This window comes from Hyperolius riggenbachi, chromosome 1, assembly GCF_040937935.1.
Source record: "Hyperolius riggenbachi isolate aHypRig1 chromosome 1, aHypRig1.pri, whole genome shotgun sequence".
Classification (NCBI taxonomy): Eukaryota; Metazoa; Chordata; class Amphibia; order Anura; family Hyperoliidae; genus Hyperolius; species Hyperolius riggenbachi.
Genome location: NC_090646.1, coordinates 428479115 through 428498202, shown reverse-complemented (window position 1 = coordinate 428498202; position 19088 = coordinate 428479115). Strand labels below are relative to the sequence as shown.

At 45.0% G+C, this 19088-nt stretch overlaps 1 protein-coding gene across 2 annotated transcripts in view; it reads left to right on the top strand.

The window, feature by feature from the left end:
• The first annotated feature begins 1729 nt into the window (after nt 1-1729).
• AGTPBP1 (ATP/GTP binding carboxypeptidase 1) overlaps nt 1730-19088 on the top strand; it is a 180986-nt gene continuing 163627 nt past the window's right edge. The window contains exons 1-2 of one of the 2 annotated variants that reach the window (XM_068237116.1): nt 1730-1881; nt 11755-11819. In XM_068237116.1, the coding sequence (XP_068093217.1) occupies nt 11788-11819 (32 nt within the window). In that variant the 5' untranslated portion in view covers nt 1730-1881; nt 11755-11787. Of the gene's footprint in view, nt 1882-11754; nt 11820-19088 lie in introns of those variants that run through there. The other variant, XM_068237126.1, reaches the window with a different exon arrangement.

The window sequence follows — 19088 nt, the reverse complement described above, 5'->3', positions numbered from 1 at the left end:
CATATGGGCAGTACAGACCAAAGCACCCTACTTCCGCCTGAGATCTGCCACATCTCAGGTTTTTTCAGGTGCACCTGGAGCGCCACTTCCAGGGACAGTACGCCTAAGCAAAGCCCTCAGCCATTCAGCCTCGACCATGGTATAGATCCATTCAATCAACTCCTGGGAATTACGACCAGGAAGGACACCCTGCCACAGTGCCATCCTTCCAGGTCCCCCCAAAAATTTCAAGAACAGATACTACACTTGATCGTATAGGTAGTATAGTTGTCCCAGTATAGATAGATTGTTTACCTTATTTAAACCAGCTGTGTATACTTCCTAGCATACACGCAATGGGAGCCGCCGCTGTCCTCTCTTTAGGGGCCTTGCGGGTCATAATTAAGATCCGAAACAGTCTGTATGCATGTTGGATTATTATGGCTCTGTACAAATTAACAAGCTGACACATCATTGCATTCCAGCGGTTCTGGAGGTGTGTTTAGCTTCTAAGGGTACAATGGTTAATTTGCATATATTCAGCAGTGATGCCCTGGGAGACATCTCAAGCTCACTCCAACCTGAATTATCGCAAATTCTTTCTGTTTTAAGAAAGCAAACTTTTGTTTTTCTTAACATCTTAGTAAGGGGGCCTTTTAGGTCCATTGTAGTCCCTTACACACTCCAATGAGTTCTGGGTCACTATGAGCTTGCTGGTTAGTCTGTACCGACAGGAAGAGGGGAAGCCATACTGGTAAATGGTCTAAGAAAAGACTGGCTGGAGCAGGGGGAAGACAGATTACAATTTGGAAGTGAAAGGGGGAATAGGCTTGGATTGAGTGTACTTCCATGGATGAAAAGCAATGGTTAATTTGCATATATTTAGCAGTGATGCACTGGGAGACATCTCAAGCTCACCCCAACCTGAATTATCGCAAATTCTTTCTGTTTTAGGAAAGCAAACTTTTGTTTTTCTTAACATCTTAGTAAGGGGGCCTTTTAGGTCAATTGTAGTCCCTTACACACTCCAATGAGTTCTGGGTCACTATGAGCTTGCTGGTTAGTCTGTACCGACAGGAAGAGGGGAAGCCATACTGGTAAATGGTCTAAGAAAAGACTGGCTGGAGCAGGGGGAAGACAGATTACAATTTGGAAATGAAAGGGGGAATAGGCTTGGATTGAGTGTACTTCCATGGATGAAAAGCAAAAAGGGTGGGGCAAGGGGAAGGGAGCTGAATGGACAGTGCTGTCTGGAAAAGAATGATGCTATAACTCCAGCATGTGACTGTAAGCCTGCATATCAGGGTGCATTGGGAGAGACAGTGTCTGAGGGTTCTGATATAACCCAGGAAAGAACTGCAAATGTTAGCAGTCTTAACAGTCCAGTCGCTAAAGCACATACATTTTCCAATGCTCACTGGAGGGGTCCTCCTAACTGTGAAACACTAACTTTGCAGTAAATCCATAGAGAAAGCTGAACTAGGTGCATTAATTAAAACCAGACTACACAGTCAGAAGAGTAGAAGGGCCAGTTTTGGCGGACGCAGGGTTAATACGGACATAAGTCATCCTCATCAGCTGTTCTCACTGCAGCGACTACAACTGCCCCCTTCTCTCGCTTCCGCACCGCCACCAACCAGAGAGCTTGGTTCCGCCCAGCGAACGTCTCATTCACGCCTTGCAATGTCTGCCCCTCCTCTTCAGACAGGCAGGCTGTGCTCAATCATACTGCTCGTCACCTCCCCTTATTCAGTAGTTGCGTAGACACGCCCAGTTGCCCATCACCGGATCCTAGCAGCTCCCCAGCTCCGCCCTCGTTTCCATCTGCTGCTGCTGCTGCTGTCTGTATGCTGTGCTAGAAGGAGCAGCCTGGTGCAGCCGGAGGCGAGGTGCAAGGATCAGGTAATGAGGCCTGGAGGTGTGGGGTGAATGGTGACCGCACTGTCCTCCTCGCAGGGTGGCGATGACTTGCTAGCTGCTGTTAAGGTGGTGTGGCTCTGTTGTGGGTGATACTGCGCTTGCCCCAGCCTGCACCTGCCTTATGTGGCTGATTTGTGTGTTTATGCTGTTCTGGCATGTACATGTCATTGTGCCGACTGAAACAAGGTTGTCATAGAGACACAAAGCGTCCTCCTCATTTAGTGGTGGTTTTCGTGTTGGAGAAATGATGTCATTGTTCAGCAATGCTACTCATACATAAAATATAAAGGAATCTCATCTGCAGATCATTATATGATGCATAGTTAAAATGATGCAGGATTATTTGTTAAATGTCAGTGCAGATGTTCAGAGGGTCCTGTTTATGCTGTGTGCCTAGTACACACAATGCAATATGCCGGCAGATGGACGGTCGAACCAATTATTTCCGACAGGTACGGTCTGATTTCCAATTTTTTTTTCCTGATCGATTTTGTATAAAAGTTATTGGTCAGATCTGATTCTTATCGTGCCTACTTCAAGCTCTTGTACACTAGGAATGAGTTATAATATGTTTGAATGCTAGTTGCACTGTTATGTATCAACTAACTCAATGGGCTATATTCACAAAGCCTTACCGCATGCGGTAAAATAGTATGTGCAAAATATCACCCAAAAGTTTGCCATTGTGTAATTCTCAAAGATTTATCTCCTTAATTTACTGCGTGCGGTAAATGTACGGTAAAAAGTGTCTACATTTTCTCCACTTTGAAATTCTTAACTGAATAAATGTGCGGATAATTGGAGATAAATAAGGATTTTTTATCACCTATAGAGGGCAGGTGATAATTTTCACTTCTCTTCTGTTGGCCTTTAGGATAGAGCCTTTTGAGCTTTGTTTGCTTGATTTATGTCAAGTTTACATGAGAGACAGAGAAGACGAGTGTATCTAATCTCCAGGCGTGCTTTCAGACCTTGTACAGTCATTTAACCCCCTTGCCGTTCCAATTATGTCGGCAAGGGGGCGGCGCAGCACTTTTAAAAAAATATTTTTTTTAAAAAAAATTTTAAGATCCTGTAGCTAGCCTAGCGCTAGCTACATGATAGCCGCTGAGCAGCGGCATCCCCCACCCACTCCGATCGCCTCTGGCGATCTGCGCAAGCAGGAAATCCCGTTCAGAACGAGATTTCCTGCTTGGCTTCTTCCGTCGCCATGGCGACGATCACGATGACGTCACCAACGTCATGGATGTTGGGACGTCAGAGGGAGTCCCGATCCACCCCTCAGCGCTGCCTGGCACTGATTGCCCAGGCTGCGCAAGGGGTCTGAAGGGGGGCAGCGCGGCACAGCGTGAATCGGCTAGTAGCGGCGGTGCTCGCATACTACACGCAGCTAGCAAAGTGCTAGCTACGTGTAGAAAAAAAAATTGTGAAAATCGGCCCAGCAGGGCCAGAGCAATCCTCCTGCGCAGGTTACCCCGAGCTCAGCTCGGGATAACCGTCAAGGAGGTTTAATGATATTATAGATGCCAAGGAGGAAATTCCTCTCTGATCTAAAAGATAAGCAACAGAATAATAACCTTTAAAAAAATTATTTGTTACAGCTGATATAAATCCTGCAATAAATCTCCAGTATGTCTACTTCCTGCTTTTATGGAAGCAGACATATTGTTAACATCCTGTGTTTACAAATTAGCTGCTCTGCTGAGGCACCCAGATGGCACAGCTGAGAGCTCAAATTACAGTTGTGATTAGTCACAGATGACGGGGAATTAGACAGGCTTAACTCTCTAAATTCACACAGGGTGAATTTCTATACGTTTTCCCTCTGTCTTGTGTAAGAGTTCAGGTCCACTGTTAATGTGACAGGCTATCCTGGGTCATTTCTGTGTAATGGGTGGCAAGCATATGGGCTGCCTTATAGTGGTCAAAAAAGCTTTATTTCCTCACATATTACCGACCAATTACCGCAAAGTTACCGAGACCGTGATAGAAAGCGTTCTGACCAATTGCATGACGGCCTGGTACAACAGCTGCACAAAGGCTACTAGAGAAGCCCTGCAGCGAGTTGTTAAAACAGCAGAAGCCATTATTGGCACTGAACTACCATCACTGGAACTTTTGTATAATACTCGCAGCGTGAGAAGGGCCAAAAACATTATCAAGGACAACACTTACCCTGGAAATGCCTTGTTTGAGCTCCTTCCATCAGGTAAACGTTTTAGATTAATCCGCACACACACAAACAGACTGAAAGACAGCTTTTTCCCATCCGCCATAAACTTGATGAACTTTGAAAAAAGTCGGTAATTATCACTGGAGGTAAATTTGCGACCAAAAAAAAAAGTTACTGCAAGTTATTGTGAATAGAGCCCAATGTGTATTTGCATTGTATAAGCAGAAGCACACCAGCTGATTCCTTGTTATTGTTAAATTATGTTTAAAATTTCAGTTTTTCTCAATTAAAAAAATGTATTGAAACAAAAAAGATATTGGAAAATCGATCAGAAATCAGATCGGATCTGTCTGAAATAATCAATTTGACTGTCAATCTGATGGGAAAAATGCATTGTGTGTTCCAGGCACAATGCAATTTCACACCATGCAATTTCCCATGGCGTTTCTGGGGTGAATCGATAATTTCCAACAGGTCTGATCTGTTTTCTGATTGTTTTTCTAATTGATTTTTCAATAATTTCTGCACAAAATCAATCAGAAAAATGATTGGAAATCAGATCCGACCTGTTGGAAATTACTGATTGTTGGGCCAGATTAGACCTGTTGAAAATTACTGACTGGAAATTTGATGGGAAATTGCATGGTTTGTACTAGGGTTGTGCGAAATGAAAAGGTTTTAAGTTAAGGAACAATTATGTTAGGAGCCACTCCTCACAATGTTTACTTGACAGACAGCTATGTAATGTAACACGATTGTTAGGATGTTAGGAAACCAATCATTAACCATGCGGTCAATCCACCCAAAACTGATTTTATACTTATCGGTGGAAGTTTGAGGGATGTATCAGCCATTGGCTTGTCAGAACTCTCTTTTTGGCCTGGTGCACACCAAAACCCGCTAGCAGATCCGCAAAATGCTAGCAGATTTTGAAACGCTTTTTCTTATTTTTCTGTAGCGTTTCAGCTAGCATTTTGCGGTTTTCTGAAGCGTTTTTGGTGTAGTAGATTTCATATATTGTTACAGTAAAGCTGTTACTGAACAGCTTCTGTAACAAAAACGCCTGCAAAACCGCTCTGAACTGCTGTTTTTCAGAGCGGTTTGCGTTTTTCCTATACTTTACATTGGAGGCAGAAACTCCTCCGCAATCCAAAAAATGCCTAACCCTGGGAGTATGCGTTTCAGCGAAACGCCTCCCGCTCAGGTGTGCACCACCCCATTGAGATACATTGACCAAGCGTATAACGCTCAAAAAGCTACTCGGTGTGCACCAGCCCTATCTTTGGTTTCAGAGAGACTCATGAGTATCACTCCTAAAGCTGCATTCTTTAAAATGTACAATCAACTCAGTAATGCAACTTTGTTTAACTACACATTATTTGAATTTTTGGAGTTAGACAAAAATTATCACTGCAGTGCATCAACATGCAGATTTACCAAATCTAAAAGGAAACCTTTTCATTAAGCAGACCTGAACTCAGAACTTCCTCTCTGCTCTAAAATATACAGAACAGCATAATAACCTTAGAGGCCTAACTCACAGTGCGACGTTAAAGTCGCACGTTAGAAAATGTTTTAACGTGGACTAACGCACAGCAAAGTCTGTGCAACATTCACAGTGCACACGTTGCGTTGTGTGTAACGTGTAGCAATATTTAGAAAGTGCTGCATGCTGTGCGTTCAGCAATAAATCTGCTGCGTTGTGTGTGTTGTACATGCTCAGTAATTTTTTTTTAATGTAACGCATGTGCCGTTTTCGTTCCATCACTGTGCAATGAAAACGGCGCACCAAACGCAGGGCTAAAGAGTGTACTATAACGTCCAAGTTATAGTCTTTCAATGCGTTGCATTAGGGGCACGTTATGCGACCTTAACGTCGCATCAAACGCACCATCCAAAGAGGCCTAAAGGACAACTGTAATGGGGGGGGGGGGGGTATGGAGGCTGCCATATTAATTTCCTTTTAAACAATACTAGTTGCCTGGTAGTCCTGCTGATCCTCTGCCTCTATACTTTTAGCTATAGACCCTGAACAAGCATGCAGCTTATCACGAAGCAGTGCTTTTCAGCGCAGGTAGATTTGGGCACAGCCGGCCCCACCATTGACTGTAATAGGAATTACAGCTACAGTGATGTCAAAAACTATTTGCCCCCTTCCTGATTTCTTATTCTTTTGCATGTTTGTCACTTAACCCTCCTGGCGGTCTAATGTTTTCCGCCAGGAGGAGGCGCAGCAGTTTTTTTTTTTGTTGTTTTTTTTTTTAAATCGGCTCGCTACATGATAGCTGGCCCCTCGCCCGCTTTGATCAGGAAATCCCGTTCAAGCGACGGATAGCGGCAATCGAGCGCGGGCCGGCGGCTATCGGTGTGCTGACGCAGCTAGCAAAGTGCTAGCTGCGTTCAGCAAAAAAAAAATTAAGCAAATCGGCCCAGAAGAGCCTGAGAAAACCTCCTGCGCGGCTTACCGCCAGGCAGGTTAAGGCTGCTTACACACTAAGACGTTACAGGCGCACGTTAGTGCGCCTGTAACGCTCCCCCAACGCACAGCAATGTAACACAAGTGGGCTGTTCACACAGCCCACGTTGCGTTACATGTAACGCTGCACGTTCTGCCGAAAGTGCAGCTTGCTACGGCGTTAGAGCGGCTATAGCCGCGTTAGACTGTTTGCACATGCTCAGTGGGGGGCGGGGAGATGCAGCTACAGTAGCCGCGCACATGGCTACTTAATATTCACTGCACTGGCGGCCGCTGATTGGCTGGCGGGACCATGTGATGCGGAATGTCTCGCTCCGCATCGCGTGGTCCCGGCGGCCAATCAGCGCCACTCTGGGAGACCTTATACGGATAACGCGGCTCACTCTACCGTCCTCTCACGCACCACCATACGTTGCGTTAGGTGCACGTTATGCGACCTTAACGTAGCACCTAACGCAACGTCTTGGTGTGCAAGTAGCCTAAATGTTTCTGCTCATCAAAAACCGTTAACTATTAGTCAAAGATAACATAATTGAACACAAAATGCAGTTTTAAATGATGGTTTTGATTATTTAGTGAGAAAAAAACTCTAAATCTACATGGCCCTGTGTGAAAAAGTGATTGCCCCCCTTATTAAAAAAATACTGTGGTTTATCACACCTGAGTTCAATTTCTGTAGTCACCCCCAGGCCTGATTACTGCCACACCTGTTTCAATCAAGAAATCCCTTAAATAGGAGCTATCTGACACAGAGAAGTAGACCAAAAGCACCTCAAAAGCTAGACATCATGCCAAGATCCAAAGAAATTCAGAAACAAATGAGAACAAAAGTAATTGAGATGTATCAGTCTGGTAAAGGTTAAAAAGCCATTTCTAAAGCTTTGGGACTCCAGCGAACCACAGTGAGAGCCATTATCCACAAATGGCAAAAACATGGAACAGTGATGAACCTTCCCAGGAGTGGCCGGCCGACCAAAATTACCCCTAGAGCGCAGAGAAAACTCATCCGAGAGGCCACAAAAGACCCCAGGACAACATCTAAAGAACTGCAGGCCTCACTTGCCTCAATTAAGGTCAGTGTTCACGACTCCACCATAAGAAAGAGACTGGGCAAAAATGGCCTGCATGGCAGATATCCAAGGTGCAAACCACTTTTAAGCAAAAAGAACATTAAGGCTCGTCTCAATTTTGCTAAAAAAACATCTCAATGATTGCCAAGACTTTGGGGAAAATACCTTGTGGACCGACGAGACAAAAGTTGAACTTTTTGGAAGGTACGTGTCCCGTTACATCTGGCGTAGAAGTAACACAGCATTTCAGCAAAAGAACATCATACCAACAGTAAAATATGGTGGTGGTAGTGTGATGGTCTGAGGTTGTTTTGCTGCTTCAGGACCTGGAAGGCTTGCTGTGATAGATGGAACCATGAATTCTACTGTCTACCAAAAAATCCTGAATGAGAATGTCCGGCCATCTGTTCGTCAACTCAAGCTGAAGCGATCTTGGGTGCTGCAGCAGGACAATGACCCAAAACACACCAGCAAATCCATCTCTGAATGGCTGAAGAAAAACAAAATGAAGACTTTGGAGTGGCCTAGTCAAAGTCCTGACCTGAATCCTATTGAGATGTTGTGGCATGACCTTAAAAAGGCGGTTCATGCTAGAAAACACTCAAATTAAGCTGAATTACAACAATTCTGAAAAGATTAGTGGGCCAAAATTCCTCCAGAGCGCTGTAAAAGACTCGTTGCAAGTTATTGCAAACGCTTGATTGCAGTTATTGCTGCTAAGGGAGGCCCAACCAGTTATTAGGTTCAGGGGGCAATTTCTTTTTCACACAGGGCCTTGTAGGTTTTGAGTTTTTTTTTCTCACTAAATAATAAAAAACATCATTTAAAACTGCATTTTGTGTTCAATTATGTTATCTTTGACTAATAGTTAACAGTTTTTGATAAGCAGAAACATTTAAGTGTGACAAACATGCAAAAGAATAAGAAATCAGGAAGGGGGCAGATAGTGTTTCACATCACTGTAAAGCGCGCTCCGTGAGTAACGTCGGCGCCGTCAGAAGACGGAGCCGAAGTTGCTTTTAAAACACAATAATTCGGCCTCCAGCAATAGCTGGAAGCCAAATTTTATCATTCCCCACAATCCATGGCGGCCTGGAGGGGGAATAATAATTAAAATGGCCCGGACTTGTGCAGAAGCAGGATCAGCCATATACTGGCTGTATCCTGCGTCCAAGTCTACCGGCGCCGATTTCAAATGTATGCGCATATCAGGTGTTTCTGACAATTTATTTTCAGATTAGACCAGATTAGCTGCATGCTTGTTTCTGGTGTGATTCACACACTATTGCAGCCTGATAGATTAACAGGACAGCCAGGCATCTGGTATTGTTTAAAAGGAAATAAATATGGCAGCCTCCATACTCTTCTCACTACAGTTGTCCTTTAAAGAATATTTCTTTGCTACAGCTAATAGAAATCTTGAAATACATCTGCAGTGTATCTACTTCCTGATTTCATGGAAGCAGACATATTGTTAACATCAAGTGTTTACAAATTAGCTGCTGTGCCTTAGGCAGATCAGTTTCCTGAGCTGACACAGCTGAGATCAAATTACACTGGTGATTAGTCACATATGAGGGGGTATTAGACAGGCTGAACTCTCTCAATACATACGTGGTGCATTTCTCTGTTTTCCTTCTGTCCTGTGCAAGGGTACAGGTCCACCTTAAATTGTATGTTGTAGAAATAACGTTTGTTGTTCTGCCTTTTAAAGCCCACTTCCAGGAATTTGGCTAACAGTACCAAGACAGCCATTAACTTATTTCAAATGTAATCCTTGCAACTATGTGGCAACTCTTGTTCTACCACCAAGGTGGAGCAAGCATCCTCTCTATAAGGTCTATACTAGACTAAGGTCTATAAGTCATAGAGGCAGCATCCACTGCTACAAAGTCAGTGGAACGGTCACATAACTGAAGTTTACAATTGGAAAAGCTAACTTAATATTTTTATAAGCTCCTCAAGTTATTGGCTGTATGGGTTGCTGAAGGTGCGTTGTTGTTGATCCAGAACCCCATCAAGTCTAGTACCTGCACTTATGCGTAGTAGTAGACATGTCATGTCCCTCTTTAATGTTCTTCTTTAAAGGGAACCAGAGAGGATCAAGTATACATACCTTGGGATTCCTCCAGCCCCATACGCACGGATCGCTCCCACGCCGCCGTTATCCGCTGCCTGGATCTGCCGATACCGGGTCCCGTCATTACCGCCAGTCGGCCGGCGGACGCGGCCAATTCTCTGCATCACAGGGGGCGCCCTCTATACAGTTACGCGTGTGGCTGCCTACTGCGCAGCCGCATGCGTACGGGTATGGAGGGAGCCCCTGTGATGCGGACAATTGGCCGCTTCCGCCGGAAGAGACTGGCCCGGTACCGGCGGATCCAGGAAGCGGAGGATGGCGGTGTGGGAGCGATCCAGGCTTATGGGGCTGGAAGAAGCCCCAGGTATGTATAAAAGCCTTTTATATTTTAAAAATGCATTCCTCTCTGGTTCCCTTTAAGTTCTGCAGTGATGCAAAGACTAGAAGCTGTTGACCCTGGAGAGGGAAGGGGGCTCAGTTTTGGGCGCTAGTCTAGTTTAGGGGACCCAGCAGGAAACCTCATGGGTAAATTCCGCTAACTTGATTTGGTGGATGGCACTCTCTTGAACCTTTAGGTTTCAGATAGGTTGTAGCAAAATATGCCCACACTATTTGGCCAAACGCTTCATGCTGTACTGTAGAAGGTGCTGTGATGGGAGAACTGTTCCCTATTAGGTTTCCTGAGGCATCCCCTAAAGTAGACTAGCCCCCAGTTCTGATACTTATAATCCTCCACCTCCCTTGAGTAATGGGACATCCACTGGCATTTCGGGAGAGGTTTAGACACTATTCTAGATAAGGGGACCCAGCAGGAAACCTCATAGGTAGAGTCTGCTAAAGTGATTGGGTTAGTGGCGCCCTCTGAAAGGGATAGGTTTCAAATAGATTGTAGTAACCTATGCCCACACTATTCGGCCAATTACACTGCTTAGTGCTGTATATGGTGCTGTGATTGGAGAATAAAACCCTATGAGGTTTCCTGCTGGGTCCTCTAAACTAGACTAGTGCTGAGGTTCCCTCCATTCTCTGTTATGTTTTGGGTTGAATGATTATCAGGACCAATGCCCATATGTAATGCTAGGAATAGGACGTTTAAAGTGTACCTGAGCCGAAGCTCAGGTACAAAATAAGATACCTAAAGAGAGGGAAGCCTCAGGATCCTATTGAGCTTTCCCTCACTGTTCTGATGTCCCTCGTTGATGAGTGTGGCCCTCTGAAAGATTAGCGAGAAGGCATTGTCGCTAAGCATATTGAGGCCACGCAGCTTCTCTGATTCATGGCTGCGGAAGCCCACCCGCGCATGTGCAGTAAGCATGAACCGCGGGCTCTGTGCTATCATGCATGCATGGGCGGGCTTGCACGTCTACTGCACAGCCATAAATGAAGAGGAGCTGCGTGGCCCCTTTATGGGGGGAGACTGCGGACCCCTTACCCTTAACTTTTTGCCAGCCATTTTTATTTTTTACGTGCACTGCAGTGCCATGTTATTTTGTGCCTCCCCAGCCTGCCACTGTGCCTCCCACAGCCTAATGCAGGGGGTTCTTGATATTTACCTGATCTAGATGCTCTACTATTAGCCTGGTATAGCCGGCTGCAGCAGTCGTGCCCAAAGTTATTGTACACAAGATAACTCGTTCATGTGCTAATGGGTTCAAATTATTTATTTCGATAAAAACAAATGAAATTCACACTTAACTTATAACATGGTATGTCCAATCAAGGTACATACAAAAAAGCCATGTGAGCTTAAGAGGTCCTGCCATACAGAAGCAGAACCTTTGAAAATGTTTGAGGACGAAACCAGTCGGGTATTGCTTCAGTGTAGGAGGAGCACGCCCTGGGTTATGCATTCAAACAAGCTCATATTTTTGTGCTTATCTCAGCTTTCTCAATTTAAATATTAGACATGTTGTCTTTGTTCAGTTATACGGTTTTAATGAACTGCAAATCATTACATTCTATTTATTTGCATGTTATACATCCCACTTTTTTTTTCTGGAATGGAGGTTGTACATTTGTCATATGACCTAAAACAGGTTGTCTTATTGCTATCTAGGGAATGCAATGGTGAAATAAACACGTCTTCAAGATGAATAAAGTAAAAGTCCCCTCTGAAAAATGGTGAGTGTCGCATTTTATTTTTTGCTCTGAGATCAGGCTGATTATCAGGTCATGAGTAAAGATGGTCTTGCAAATTCTATATCACTTGTAATTTTTTATTTTATTTTTCACTCCAAGGTGCATACACTACATTGTCAGCAAGTCATTGATTGTCTCTACACACAATAGGTTATATCTGCACAGAATAGGTTATATTTTTCATGGAAATTTTTGGCACAGTTTGGCCTTGCATAAATTTGTTCATATTTATTTCTTCCCGGCTCTCTTTAAAGAGACTCCGTAACAAAAATTGCATCCTGTTTTTTATCATCCTACAAGTTCCAAAAGCTATTCTAATGTGCTCTGGCTTACTGCAGCACATTCTACTATCACCATCTCTGTAATAAATCAACTTATCTCTCTCTTGTCAGATTTGTCAGGCCTGTGTCTGGAAGGCTGCCAAGTTCTTCAGTGTTGTGGTTCTGCTATGAACTCCCCCATCCAGGCCCCTCTCTGCACACTCCACCAATGTAGAAAAAGGCACTCCACAGGCTTCAAACTTGCGTTTGTGTTTATTGAGCAAGACACACTACATGTTACGAGTCAACTGACCCTTCCTCCCAGGGTCAGTTCCAGGGTGAGGAAGGGTCAGTTGACTCGTAACATGTATCTTGCTCAATAAACACAAACGCAAGTTTGAAGCCTGTGGAGTGCCTTCTTCTACATTGGTGGAGTATACATTTGGCAGGAGTGGTGGACCTGCAGAGAAAGAGCACCGGCATTTGCTACCTACATCAGGTTAGCTGGATCTGAGCACCAAGGTGGATTATTCATTGATTGTTTGCACCCTCTCTGCACACTGCCTGTGTGATATTTAGATTAGTGCAGCTTCTCTCTGTTCTGTTATCTTTTACAAGCTGGATAAATCCTCCTCTGAGCTGGCTGGGCTTTCACATACTGAGGAATTACATACAGGCACAGCTGTCTGCACTCTTCAGGAAGAAATAGCCTGACACTTCAGTGGAAGATCGCTGCAGGGGGAAAGAAACACACAAATGATCTCTTGAGATTCAAAAGGAAGGCTGTATACAGCCTGCTTGTGTATGGATGTATTTTCTATGTGTGGACATACTGTACATCAATCTACTTCCTGTTTTGGTGGCCATTTTGTTTGTTTATAAACAAACTTTTAAAAACTGTTTTTAACCACTTTTAATGCGGCGGGGAGCGGTGAAATTGTGACAGAGGGTAATAGATGTCCCCTAACGCACTGGTATGTTTTCTTTTGTGCGATTTTTAACAATACAGATTCTCTTTAAATAAAATGATAATGCGAGTAACAACAAGTCAGACAGGGTTGCGCTGCTCTGTGCACTTTGTGTATTACAGGCTGCTTGCTATGCAGGGCTGTAGAGTTGGAGTCGGAGCAATTTTGGGATACCTGGAGTCAGTTGGTGGTTTTATAAACTGAGGAGACGGATGATTTTTGTCCCCACTCCATAGCCCTGCAAGGGCTGTGGAGTTGAGGCGTCTGAGCAATTCTGGGTACTTTGAGCCAAAATCGGTGGTCTCTTAAACTGAGGAGTTGGAGTTGGATGATTTTTGTACTAACTCCACTTTGTTGTAGCTATGACTCCAGGTCTGCACTCATCAGGTATACACTTCAACTTTCCCTACATTTGTCACTGTAATTACAATGTGTACCAACTCTGTATCCTGTACCAATGTCTATATTTTGTGTGCACCATTTTATTATTATGTACCCCATGTTTGTTTCTTACTCTGTGCAGCGCCACAGAATATGTTGGTGCTTTATAAATCAATAATAATAAAATAGACACCTTGACTTCCTTTGTATTTTCTCTTTAGGAAAAGCCTACACTTTAATACATTATCATGATCTGTCTTTCTTATAATTGCATTTTTTTGCCGTTTTTCTAGCAACACACTACTTTCTGTTGTACAGTATTGTTATCATAATTCTTGTTCAAATAATACAATGGGAATGGTACCACAGGTTATATAACACTACTTTCATTCAGATTACTTCGAAGACTTAAAGAGAGTCTGAAGCGAGAATAGATCTCGCTTCAGACCTCATAGCTAGCAGGGGCATGCGTGCCCCTGCTAAAACGCCGCTATAGCGCGGCTTAACGGGGGTCCCTGTCCCCCCAAACCCCCTCCGAGCAGCGGGGGAGCGCTTCCTGGTTGGGGCAGGGCTAACCGCCGCAGCCCTGCCCCATGCGCGTCTATCAGACGCGTACCTCCGCCTCTCCCCCGCCCCTCTCAGTCTTCCTTCACTGAGAGGGGCGGGGGAGAGGCGGCGATGCGCGTCTGATAGACGCGACTGGAGGCAGGGCTGCAGCCGTTAGCCCTGCCTCCAGGAAGATCAGGTCCAGCGACCTTTTTTCCGACCCAGGTTTGCGGGGGGTGGGTTGGGGGTGAAGGGACCCCCGTTAAGCCGCGGGATAGCGGCGTTTTAGCAGGGGCACACGTGCCCCTGCTATATATAAGACCTGAAGCGAGATTTAGTCTCGCTTCAGTGTCTCTTTAAGGGACCATTAAAAGGCTATGGCTTTGTGGTACTGTTGATCTCCCTCATGCACGCATATATACAGTAAAATATATGTACACGCATGCGGCAGTGTAGTGGTTAGCACCCTTGCTTTGCAGTATGGGGTCCCCGGTTTGAATCCCAGCCAGGGCAGTATTTGCATGGTGTTGTATAGTTCTATGACTGTGGTAGGGATAACATTGTGAGCCCCTCTGAGGGACAGTTTCCTGTGTAAAGCAATGCTGAAGATGTCAGTGCTTTATAAATATTACGCTTATTTTACCTTCCCTCTGGATGCTCTTTGCTCATCCCTATGAGGTTTGGTCCGGTCTCTGAAGCTTGCTGTACAGTGGAAATAGTATTATTATTATTATTATTATTATTATTATTTATTGTATTTATAAAGCGCCAACATATTACGCAGCGCTGAACATTAATTTAGGTAATAGTAAATAGTAGCAGGTACATGATCATGACAGCCAGATAAATTTATAGCAAGTGTTGCATTTGCCAATCAAATTTTGATACTCTGGGAAAGCAATCAGATTTCAGACCACAAAAGAAATATCACCTTATAAGCGATTTTACACCTGCTGAGGTTTAAAACACTTTGTAACATTGATGGGTAACTGGAAAGCGGACACAACTGCATTAGTGGGCTCAGGCCCTTATAAATTGTTTAGTCAGTGTTTGCCCATGGTAAAATCTTACCTTATCCCAATTTACATTCTTAAAGAGGAACTGTGACGAAAATAGCATAATGTTGGCTATTTTTTCTTACTGGAATTATTTGCATCTCATTGGCCATCTCCGCTCTGCATGATCCAGCTGTGGAGACTGCAAGGGGCAGGGCATATACTGAGCTCTCTGAAGAGAGTGTAGGCTATAACCCTCACAGTGCAGGACATTGCTGATAAAAGTGCTTTTAATGCCTGGTACGCACCATGCAATTTCTCATCAGATCGATGATTTGGATCAATAATTTCCATCATGTCTGATTTTGCTCTCGATCAAGAATGGGATCAATTTTTATCATTACTGCACAAAATCAATCCTGTTTACGATCGGTAGCAGATCGGGCCTCTTGGAAATTACCCGTCGGATCTGATGGGGAAATTGCATGATGTGTACCAGGCATGAGGTATAGTTTAAAGAGAACCCGAGGCGGCATGAAAATATAAAAATAAAATACTACCTGCTCCTGGCCGCCTCCCGGATGCATCTGCGCCGCTCTCTGTGGCCCATTCATCCTCTGCAGCTGGTGTAACGTCCTATCACCGGCAGAGGAAATCCAAGATAGCCGCGACCGAGAACTGCTTTTTGGGTCACGGCTTTGTTTGCTGATTGGAGGATGCTAGCGTAGGTGGGGGAGCGAGGCAATGGAGGAGGAGAGAGCGAGGCAATGGAGGAGGAGGAGAGGGAGCAGGTGATTGATGGCTGGAAGGGGGAAAAGGAGGCTAGCGACAATCAGCTTGTCGCTAGCTTTCAGGGGGCACAGCAGAGCCCAGGGGGGACTGACAGCGGCACCAGAAGGACACAGGCATGTCATTGGCAGAGGAGGACTGGGAAGGGGGGAGATTTCGCCCCAGGCTGCATCTGATTTAATTTAGGGCTGGTATATTGCCTAGCGCATTCACGTTTTTGGCAATGTGAACCACTAGGCTAGCTGGCTGAGGGAAATAAGCGCCCAATTATAGAGCAATTAGAGGGTGGGCAAGCTGGTAAACATACATAGCATGATGGAGAGCAGAGGCCTGCCTGCAGGGTAACTGGGAAAAAACTGTCTGATCTCTCACCATTGTTAAAACAACTACATGTGCACAACTACATAAGGTATTGTGTAGGCTGAAAAGTTTTCGACAGTCCCTAGACCCCATAAGGGCTGCTTGCAGACAGTCCCTAGACTCAAGAAAGGCTGCTTTTCGACTTGTGTGAGAGACTGGTAGGGACAGCAGTCATATTGCAGGCAAGTAGCCTCTGTGTGATGTGGCTGCAATACAGAATTACAGATAAGGTCTTTGCGCCATCTCGGGCTATTCTAAAGGTGCATACACACATCAGACTATAGTCTTTGGAAAATGAAAGCTCACGGACCAATCTTACCACCCTTCATGTAGTATGAGAGCCATACTCTACACAGTCTTTTCTATGGAGCTGAACTCCACATCAGAAAAAAAATCTTTGCAAGATGCTGCACACACAGATGCTGTACAGACACAAAAGATCAGTATCTGCAAAAGTTCTGTTCCTGCCAAAAATCCATTCCTGCAAATTGCAATGATAGTCTGAGATCTGCAGATCATCATACACACATGATTTAATTGACATTCATCTGCAGATCAAGCAATCATCTGCAGATCTGAAAATCCATCCTGGTGGATCTGATCTGCAGATGAATGTCAGTCAAATCAAGGTCCAGGCTGTATCTTAATGTAGTTGGCGGGATAAATCCTGTTAAAATGCTACTATTACCCAAATTACTTTGTCCTTCATCAGTCCCTGGTGTATATCTTCCTTCCATTTTTTTAAGCGGTTACGCTCAATTATACTTCTTTTTATTTGGTACAATAAATGCGTTCGTATCATGCACCCCTTGTTGATTATTCCTAATGGTATGGGGGGGGGGGGGTGTCTATCACTCCTGTCTATACAACACTATAATATAGCGACGCAGGTGCAACATATTGCATCCTGGTTTACTGCAGGCAATTTGTACAATCCTGAGGCACTGGGATACAGCCTGAACCTACATAAGGACAGTGTTGCCTTAAATCTGTTGCGTGGAAGGGTATCTCCAACAGTGCCTACTAACACCATCTTATTTCAGGCACATAAAATGGAAGCGTGTAAACAGCCTCTACTCTCTCAAAAGCTATGACCCACGCACCCATCTCTGGAATAGTGTACAGATATCGGAATTAGCAACGATACTAGATTCACACTTTTGGCAGCGCAGTGGAGTGATGTTTCTAGGTCAGATTATAGACCAGGGTAAACTGATAACTCATTGTTATCTTCAATTGCAGCATGTGGTGCATCACCAATTTGGAGATGCCCCGAACAAATTGTAGCTCACCCCATTTTGGCTTTGATAGCGGAAGGCCCGGCTCAACACCTGATTGGTGATGTCTATAAAGTAGTGTTCAGTGATAAAGCTATAGAACGAACAGAGGTTGCCAAAATCAAGTGGGTCAGGGAGGATCTGGACATAGACGAGGAAGATTGGGATGATGCATTGGCAGCGGTAAAGAAAGTGTCAGTCAATGGTAAAGAGAGTGCCACTCAGCTATATATCCTTAATCAAGCGTACCTGATTCCTGCAAGCGTAGCTAAATAAAAACCTGTTGCAAGTGGGGACTGTCCTAAATGTGGAGTGCACTCTCCTTCTTTCTATCATTTGATCTAGCAGTGCCCTTCGGTGGCTGTTCCCAGGTAGTCCTATTTTTTTGCATGATAAAATGGGATGTCCAGTAACCTTGGACCCTTTAATATGTGTTTTTAAGTATTATTACTGACGAAGAAATGCACTCTAGTACTAAGAAATTCTTACACAAGACCCTGTTCAAAGCCAGGCAAGAAATTGCGCTGGGCTGGCTTTCTCCTGCGCCCCCCATTGTTATCTAGATGGATTAAATGATTAGAGACTAATCTTCCCTATAAAAATTTGGTCTATGTCCATAGGAAATGGGTCCCCCAATTCCACTTGATTTGGCATAGAGGGAAAGAGCGTACTTAGTCAATGGGAACTTTTTTTTCTCTAATTGTCATCCGGGACAACCCGAGATCCGGTCCCGCCCAGGATCTGGGGAAACACCAATCCAAGAAGTTTAAAAGCCCCCGCCCTCCCTCAATCCTCAGTTCATCTGTGTTTCCGCAGCGGAAACACCTATAGAAGCAAGCTCCGTTGAAAATGTATTGTTTTTTTGGTACTCACCAGAGGGTGGGTGTTTTTCTATGAAGTAAAGAGGACCAGGTCAATGGATAGCGTTTGCGGAGGTGGGCGCTCAGCTGCAGGTTCCTCTGCGTCTAGGGAGGTAGCGACCGAGTGGCATTTTTAGTCGGCATACCTTCCCTCTCCTCGCCAGACGCTGACTCTGCAAGGCGTATCCGGCACCAGGCTTCAGCGGCTTCCGGGATGACGTCAGGCGCAAGAGGAGGAGAGAGCGCGCACTGAGGTCACGTGGCCGCATGAGGGGAGGATCACGGAGAACTAATTGTCATCCGGGACAACCCGAGATCCGGTCCCGCCCAGGATCTGGGGAAACACCAATCCAAGAAGTTTAAAAGCCCCCGCCCTCCCTCAATCCTCAGTTCATCTGTGTTTCCGCAGCGGAAACACCTATAGAAGCAAGCTCCGTTGAAAATGTATTGTTTTTTTGGTACTCACCAGAGGGTGGGTGTTTTTCTATGAAGTGCAGAGGACCAGGTCAGTGGATAGCGTTTGCGGAGGTGGGCGCTCAGCTGCAGGTTCCTCTGCGTCTAGGGAGGTAGCGACCGAGTGGCATTTTTAGTCGGCATACCTTCCCTCTCCTCGCCAGACGCTGACTCTGCAAGGCGTATCCGGCACCAGGCTTCAGCGGCTTCCGGGATGACGTCAGGCGCAAGAGGAGGAGAGAGCGCGCACTGAGGTCACGTGGCCGCATGAGGGGAGGATCACGGAGAACCAGGAAGTAAAGGCAGCGTGTTCCTGGCGTCTCCCCCAGCGTTCTGTGTTAGCGGAGGCATGTCGCAGCAGC